Source organism: Haplochromis burtoni, unplaced genomic scaffold (genome assembly GCF_018398535.1).
Source record: "Haplochromis burtoni strain Fernald_Lab_line unplaced genomic scaffold, NCSU_Asbu1 Contig_424, whole genome shotgun sequence".
Lineage (NCBI taxonomy): Eukaryota > Metazoa > Chordata > Actinopteri > Cichliformes > Cichlidae > Haplochromis > Haplochromis burtoni.
Window position 1 is genome coordinate 102,465 of NW_024582785.1, and position 8,839 is coordinate 111,303.

Here is an 8,839-nt window from a genome sequence, read left to right on the forward strand (position 1 = left end):
AGGTTGATCCTCGTGAGGATCCTCAGAAACCAGGAATTTGAAGCTGGTCAGCCTCTCCACACACTTCCCAATGATGAAGATGGGCTGAAGGTCGGACTTCCTCCTGCTGAAATCAGTGATAAGTTTTAGGTCTTTGGGGTTTTTGGTCAACTTAAGGACTGATTTGTTGATTAATCACTGGCCCAGACTGAGTCAATGTTTGACCATCAATACCTAAAGACATGGAAACAGCTCATTAGTGCAATCTGCCTGTAACCAGCAAATAAAGCTGTGTTAGAGTTCAAGTCTGTCTGCTGAGTCCTGATCTGGGTCCACAATCATCTTGCCACACAACAGACCATAACATTAGAAGTCTGTGCAATCCACCATATATAAATACATCACAGGTATCAGTTTTGCATCAACTCCTCCTTAAAAAAACACAAAAAACTGTTAATTCATGGTTATACATAGAAGGCAGGTATTTATGCCAATAACACTCTCAAAATCAACAATACACCACAAGCTCAGCAGTCTCTTATCATTTAACTCTAAAGGGTAACCTTTATTCTATGTAATACAAAACTTTTAAATTAAATATTTCTCAAAAATGCACCTGCAAAAGTGAAATGTCATTAGAGATAATAACAAAAGAAGTTTTAAGTTGCTGGTTTCATTTAGAGGAGTTTATCTGCTGTGCAAAGATCTAAAACCTGATTTCATAGTACTTTCAAACATGATATATGAAAGTGTAAAATAAAAGGAACAAAGTTTGATTTGTTGATAAGAACATATGGACCATAGCATTTTTAGATTTTCCTTTTTCCTTCAACCATGTTGAGCAATCATTTGTGATCCTAGAGCTCCTCCTCTGGCAGCTTCATAAGTGATCAGGCTCGGAGGGGTTTTTGTTCAGGTCTGCTGATGGTTTGTGTGACTGTGACTCTCTGGCACAGTAATACACAGCAGTGTCTTCAGGCTGCATATTCTGTCCATTTAAAGTCACTGTGTTGCTTGAAGTGTCTAAGTCAATACTGAACTTGTTCTTTAGTGAATCTTTATAATAAGAGCTCCCAGTACTTTTCACCCCAATCCACTCCAGTCCTTTCCCTGCAGGCTGCCTGATCCAGCCTGTCCAGTAGGTGCTAAGAGAATAAGAGACCTGACAGGTGATGGTCAGACGCTGGCCTGGCTGCACAGTCACAGAGGCTGGCTGTGTCAACTGCTCACACTTCACACCTGTAAATAGAGAATATTATTTTTAACAGATGATTAGGTAAAGCCGTTAATGATAAACTATTGAGTTTGACAAATAAAAAGGGACTCACGAGATCCAGCTGCCAACAGCAGCAGCAGAGCTACAGAAAACATGGTTTATGTTGAGGGTGATGCTCTGCTATCGTCACCCCAAAGATGTGAGGAGTTTTTATGGCTGAGTAGCGAGGAAGGACACCGAGTTTGCATAGAATCAAACACAAGAGGCACCAGTGTTGGTACAGTTAGAGCCAATAGAAAAATCTGCTATAATATAATAGTGTGATATAAACTTGCCAGGACTCACCTTTGCTTCGCATTTATTGTACCATATTACTCATTCACATTTTCAAATCCAAAGGAAAGTTTAATCTCTTGGGGTTTTTTTTCTTATAACACATCTGTGCACCTGTGGTTTTAAAAATATGTCTGCTTTTTCTTGACAAAACTGACTAATTCAGTCATTTGTCAGATTCAGAAATATATTATAAGTGCCTCTTAATTACACAATTTAACTAATTATCTATTATTTCAAAAGGCACTTGATTCATTTCAGGACCATAAGATTCTTAAATATAGCAACAGAAATATGAGTAGGTACATCCTGTCCTTATTTTTTTCAGCACATTATTGTTATGTCTTCCAGCCTTATACAAACATGGTGAAAGCTTTGCAGAAAGACATTATTTCCTGCATTTTCACAGGAAATATGTTACTTCTTCAAAAATTGCACTTTTTACTGTTTGGGTTTAGTATTGTTTTGCCTGTTTGCAGTAATATTTTAGTAGGAAATAAAGCTCGTACAAGGCACTTGGGGCAGCTTAGCAATATTTTAAACAGGATGCACTGTGGGATCCATTTCATTCATGCACAAACAGCTGAAATAGTCCTGACACATTGCCCTTCATTTTTCCATGTGAACAAAAGTGTTGAAAAGTTTTATTAATATAGCAGCACAGATATATAATGAACATGAAGATGTTCAGTCCAACACTCCCTCCATAACCTACACCAGATAATATTGGCAATAAATACATCAGTGCTTTGCAGAATATTGCCAGTGTGAGTTTATTTAAAGGGACATATTATAAGCAGGCTTTTCGAGTTGAAGAGATGTTTGACTCACACTAAGACTATATATTTTAACAACAAAAACATTCAGAGATTGGAAAAAAGTAATAACATAATAATAGTAATAATATTATCATGTTCAGGAGAATTTAAGAATGAAGAGCCATGATTCATTTTTTTAATTGCTGGGTATTTGTGCAGTTTAGTGTGTGTTTTGCATCACTGTGGGTTATGCGTCATTCATCTCAATATTTAGCATTTTTTCTATATTTATTATTCATATGCAGCTCCTCACAGAGTCAAGCTGCCAGCAGATGGATCATATAGAGAACATGGCTGATGTCAAAGGTGACTTGAAGTGAAGAAGCTGAAGTACCCACATGGATACGGAGAGAACGTGCAAGCAAGATGATGGATTTGAAACTAGGACTTTCTTGCTATGAGGCAACAGTGCTGACCACTACACCTTCATAAGGGAGCACTTTTTCTATTTTTATATTTGAAATCAATAAGAAGCTTTCTGAAGACTGATATGAAAAGTAACTGCTAAGCTTTTTTAGTTTCTTTTTTATTACCTAATTGTTTTAATACTCGGTGTGGTGTTAAGAGTCAAGAATTGTGATATTATTGGTAAGAAAATTTGCAGTTGAATAAAAAAGTGAACATGTGAAATCACAGAAAAGATGCAAAAGTACACGTGGCAAGTTAAGTTATTGTATAGTGTTTCTCCCTCTCGTGTCACTGTGGCTGTTCTGCACAGTAGTAAACAGCAGAATCCTCAGTTGTCAAGCTGTTCATCTGCAGATACACCTGCTTTCTGCTGTTGTCTCTGGAGATGGTAAAGCGGCCTCTGAATGACTGAGAGTAGAAGATGGCACTGCTCCTGCTGATATAAGCGATCCATTCCAGTCCTTTTCCAGCAGCTTGTCTGACCCAAACACCATCAATATTATAATTGAACCCTGAGTATGTACAGGTCAGTCTGTGGGAGTCTCCAGGCCTTTTAACCACTGGTTCAGACTCTGTCAGTGTTTGACCCTCAGTACCTACAGAAATATTAACAGCTCATTAGCACAATCATTTGTATACATATGTCTTCTTATCCAACAGCGTTTTATATCCTTACCAGACAAGGTAGAAAACACAAAGAGAGAAACAATTAAATAAACAGATTTGATCATTGTAAAAGTCAGTTAACTTCCACTTTACAGTTTGTCTATCAGATTGAGTCCCTCGCCTTTGCTCTGCAACATATACAGTAATGATTTTAAAGATGTCCATTTTGCATGGACTCCTCCCCATCATCCACTGTGGTGACAACTTGGGAAATGAGGGAGCACCTAAAGTACCCAAAGACATCTTCTTTTATCCACTACTTGACGGGAAGAGTTGCCGTTAATTAGTAAAAAACTGTGGATTTCTAAAGTTCTCCAGTGTGTTTACCATATTTTTAAATTGCTGATCCTCCTTTTATTATGATGTGTGTTTCCTGGAATTATGATTACCTTTACTACCTAAACAAAGTAAACACAAAAGTAAACATAAACACAGTGTATTTGAAACTTCGGTATGTTCTTGTTTATAACACTTAAAGACCTTTGTTCACCAAATGCAAGCAACTGCTAGGTTCCCTTTTTCTCAGTGAGACTAAAAAGACACTCAATGTTTTCAGTTCTTGCAGCTGTGCAAAGTCAAAGATGTGGCGATAAAAAAACAAAACTGCAGAGAAACTGAAACTATGTGTGACAATAAGCAAAAAAATTAAATAGATAAACTAAAATGTACTTTATGCACTTAATGCAACTTCAGTGTATGAAGTACCATTAATGCACTTATGTATGAATTGACTCAAATGCGCTCAAGTTTGACCTTCGTTTTATCTTATTTAATAAGAATTAAAACAAAATACTCTTAATTAAACGTTAGGAATGTATTTTAGTCTAAGGGTCCTACCTGTTACAGCTCACAGCTTGATGAACATTTGGTCTCATGTTACTTTGAACGTAACTCAAAGTCACAGTGTTGCAAATACCTGAGCACAAATTTAGTCTTTTCCGTCTTTCTTGCTCCCTCTATACAAAGGTGGGCCGCAGGATCTTTACTTTTCTCAATTTATGTAAATAATATTTTTTTAATGCAATGCTGCTTTTCATTTTCTCATGGAAGCTTCTGTTCAGATGCAACTGACAGCGTGATATCAAGGCTTCATAATAGACTGTTGGGAAGTTTGCTTTGAGTCATGAATAGGAAGAGGCTATAAAGCAATGACTCCACTTGACATGGGTGTTAGGGGTTTTTGTACAGTGTGTTTTCCCTCCTGTGTCACTGTGAGTGTCGAGCACAATAATACACAGCAGAGTCTTCATTATTCAAACTGTTCATCTGCAGATACACCTGCTGCCTGCTGTTGTCTCTGGAGATGGTAAACCGGCCTTTGACTGACTGAGAATAGTGGATATAGCTACCACCACCAATGATGTAAGCAATCCACTCCAGTCCATTTCCAGGAGCCTGTCTGATCCAAACATTGTCTTCATGAACACTGAAATCTGAGTATGTACATGTCAGTCTGTGGGAGTCTGCAGCCCTTTTAATCACTGGTTCTGACTCAGTCAGTGTTTGACCTTCACAGTCCATTAATGTAGTCACTTTTTCTTTGCCAGGTTATTTTTTTTAAATAATTTGAAGTACTTACCAGTCAATCTGAAAAACTGAATGAAGAAAATAGCCAAACAAACAAAGGTGGTCATTGTTAAAATTGTCTAAGTTTGCTTTGTGTCAGAGGTTTTTTTTAAGACCTGACTGCAGAATATATAAACCGACTAAAGATATCAGTTTTGCATAGACTCCTCCTCTTAAAGGGTTGAATATTGGATGATGATTCTTAACTTTGTGTTTTAACAAAACGTCATTGTTTAAGGATGTTATATCATCACTCCAATAATTTTGCCATGCTATTTCAACTCTGCCTGTTTCAAGGAACACTCTGATCTCTAAATTACATTGGGGGGTTTTGCACACCATATATGATCACTCTCATGTTATTTCACTATTAAACTGCTTCTAGATTCCCCTTTTGAACCTTCAAAAACCAGCCAGCGCCAGTCTCTGCAGAAAACTGGGCAAATATGATGAGAATACAAGAAGTTCTCCGCAAACCTGTCACTACTGTCCCATAAAAAAATTGGGACAAATTTTGTGACAAAATTTCACAAAATCCAGTGTATGTGACAAACAGTGTAGATTACATGGATTCTCATTATGATTTGCCCTCGGTGTGAGGCAGAAAATTATTTCAGTTATTATTTTCAGTTTGAGCAGCCAATCAGCCAACAGGCTGTCTGATTCATAATTTGATCTTTTTTAAACAAAAAAACAAACAAACTATGATACACAGATCTGTGTGTATGGCTCGCATGGCCTATTGCCCTCTTTTGCTGGAAGTCTCCAAGTTAATATTAATTTATTCTTTAGTGACTCTTACTGTAGTTTGAATCTTGGGTTTATCTTATTTCAATCAATGCTAATACTTCCCCTGCAGGCTTTCTGACACAAGCTGTCCAATAACTGCTGAGAGAGTTGAAAGAAAGTTGACCTGGCTGCAGAGTCACAGAATCACAATGTGAACAGCTGTATCTGCTGATAAACTGAGTATTTATTAAAATGTATTAATACTATCATTTATACACAATATTTATTACTGTAACATTAACACTTCAATTTCTAGTTAACATTTGAAAAACAAATCACTGCTCTAAAAAACTCTAGCACTCAGAAACAGTTTATTATTATATTATTATATTATAATTATTAACATATTTACATACGTTTCATCCTTTCCTTTCATCTAATTTCATACATTTTTACCGTCGTCTTTAGGAGGGAAGAAAAGTAGAGATGGATGGATGATGTAAATGGTTCAATTAAAGAAACATGTTTTTGTATACTGTCTCTCAAACCTGCTGCTCAGGCATTGTGGGGTTTTTGTTCAGGTCTACTGATGGTTTGTGTTACTGTGGGTCTCTGGCACAGTAATACACAGCAGTGTCTTCAGGCTGCATATTCTGTCCATTTAGAGTAACTGTGTTGCTGGAAGAGTCTAAGTCTATACTAAACTTGCTCTTCAGTGAATCTTTGTAGTATGAAGCTCCAGTATATTTGCTACCAATCCACTCCAGTCCTTTCCCTGCAGGCTGTCTGATCCAGGCTGTGTAGTAGCCGCCCACAGAATAAGAGACCTGACAGGTGATGGACAGACGCTGGCCTGGCTGCTTAGTCACATAAGCTGGTTGTGTCAGCTGTTCACATTGCACACCTGTTAAAAGAAAAATAAACATGTTTTATAAGAAATTTGTACCACAAAAGAATTAACCACTGAAAAGTCTACAGAGACTTACAGGATCCAGCAGCCAAAAGCAGCAGCAGAGCCACAGAAAACATGTTTTATGTTGTAACTGATCTGCTGTGAAACAAACTGATGGTTTGCTGTCAAATTTTTATAGCTGTGTTAAAGGAAAGGCCACAGAATTTGCATAGAATTAATCCAGCACATGACGCGCTTGCTAAGTTAAGTTCATTTGTTTATTTTGCAGACCTTACGTATGACTGGAAATCCCATAGTCCTAAAATACATTTTTCTTTTATTAATATATTACAATGAATTTTGTTAAGAATAATAAGGAGGATGCTGATGATAAGACTATTTAGTAAAATATCAATTACTGTTGATTTAAAAGTTTAAATAAAAGAGTTTAATGCATTCAAAAAGATGAACCCTCCGAATTAAAAAAACAACAATTTTTTTAAATCCATTAATAGAATGCATGTTCTATTAATCTTGTTAGAGTGATTAAAGGCAAACTAAACTGCCAGTATTTTCAAATCATTTTGTTCAAAATGCTCATATATTTCAGTCACAGATATTTTCCTCAATATGCCAAATTAATATAAATTATTATGAAAAAAAAACAACCTTGGACACTAACAGCTCACAGACTGTCAATAAATGAACAAGTTACAAAACAATGTATGTCTTCTATTATGAATAGAATCATTTATCTGTTTTATATGATTCCACATCAAGAATGCTTTAAACAGTAATTAAAGAGACTTGGTCTGGTCCTGAAGTCATTAGTGGTCTTAGGGCGCCTCCTCTGGTGGCTTCATGTTCCAAGTGTTAAGACTTTGAGGGGTTTTGTTCAGGCCTGCTGATGATTTGTGTTACTGTCAGTGTCTGGCACAATAATACACAGCAGCATGCTCAGGTGCATATTTTGTCCATTTAGAGTCACTGTGTTGCTGGAAGACTGTAAGTCCAAACTGAACTTGTTCTTTAATTATTCTTTGTAGTATGTCATGGATCCAAAACATGCACTTTGAAAAAACTCCAGTCCTTTTCCCTGCAGGCTGTCTGATCCAGGGTGTGTGATAGTTACTAACAGAATAAGAGAGCTGACAAGTGATGGTCGGATACACAGAGACAGAGGATAACTGTGTCAGATGTTCACACTTCACATTGTTAAAAACAAGAAAATTGTTTGTTGCAAGATATCAAAATTTACTAAAAAAGAACAACTGTGGCCAGACAGACTCAAATCCAGGCCCCCCAAAACAGTAACAGAGGTACATGAAACATGGTTTATGTTCAAACTGATGTGTTGGCATGACGTCAGTGATAAAGTTTTTATAGCTGAGTCAGCACTCATAGCATTAAAGAGTTAAAAGTCTTTAAAAAACAAAATGTACTGATTGATCTTCTTTCTTTAATAAAGCATGATCTTTTGACAATAGGAAATGAATGAATTTTTTTTAAATTAAATCAATTAATCATTTTGAGATATTATAAAATTTGCAATATGTAGATATTTTAAACCACATAATACAAAGTACAAAGATAATTTCGTGATAAACAACATTATTTCTAAAGCTTAAGTAATCTTTTCTCTCCTGTTCCCCGTTGCTGTAAAAGAGGAAGTTTATGTATGACTCTCCTATTATTTTCTCTCACTGTGTTGTCTCGGGCACAGTAATAAACTGCTGTGTCCTCAGTCTTCAGATTGTTCATCTGTAGATAGAGTTTACTGCTGGAGTCATCTCTGGAGATGGTGAATCTACCCTGGACTGACTGGGAGTAATAGATTTCAGAACTGCCCGTGTGTATAAAAGCGATCCACTCCAGTCCTTTTCCTGGAGCCTGTCTGACCCAGTCCATAGCGTAGCTGCTGAATGTGAATCCAGAGGTCGTACAGGTCAGTCTGTGGGATTGTCCAGGCCTTTTAACTGCTGGTTCAGATTCAGTCAGGGTTTGACCATCAACACCTATAAAGAGAATTAAAAAAAACCTGATTAAATGTGCTGGATTCAGATCTAAAATCAGCATAATAATAGAATCTATTTCACCTGCAAAGCAGATCGTCAAAATCAGTACTACTATCTTGTAGCCCATACTGGTAAACTGTGTGCCAGCTGCTGTCTGTCAAACTTTCTGTACTGATATATATATATATAGGTGAAAGACATTTGGGTTTAGTCTTAA

At 36.7% G+C, this 8,839-nt stretch overlaps 3 gene segments (V, D, J or C); all 3 read right to left on the reverse strand.

Moving 5' to 3' along the window:
* Positions 1 to 859: 859 nt before the first annotated feature.
* Positions 860 to 1,373, reverse strand: LOC102312586. The segment is given in 2 exon segments: positions 860 to 1,218; positions 1,308 to 1,373. Coding segments are annotated over 2 exon segments (402 nt in total).
* A 4,914-nt stretch (positions 1,374 to 6,287) lies between these two features.
* LOC121812060 lies at positions 6,288 to 6,772 on the reverse strand. The segment is given in 2 exon segments: positions 6,288 to 6,619; positions 6,702 to 6,772. Coding segments are annotated over 2 exon segments (348 nt in total).
* Positions 6,773 to 7,480: 708 nt separating this feature from the next.
* Positions 7,481 to 8,775, reverse strand: LOC121812061. The segment is given in 3 exon segments: positions 7,481 to 7,537; positions 8,312 to 8,622; positions 8,704 to 8,775. Coding segments are annotated over 3 exon segments (414 nt in total).
* Positions 8,776 to 8,839: the final 64 nt, after the last annotated feature.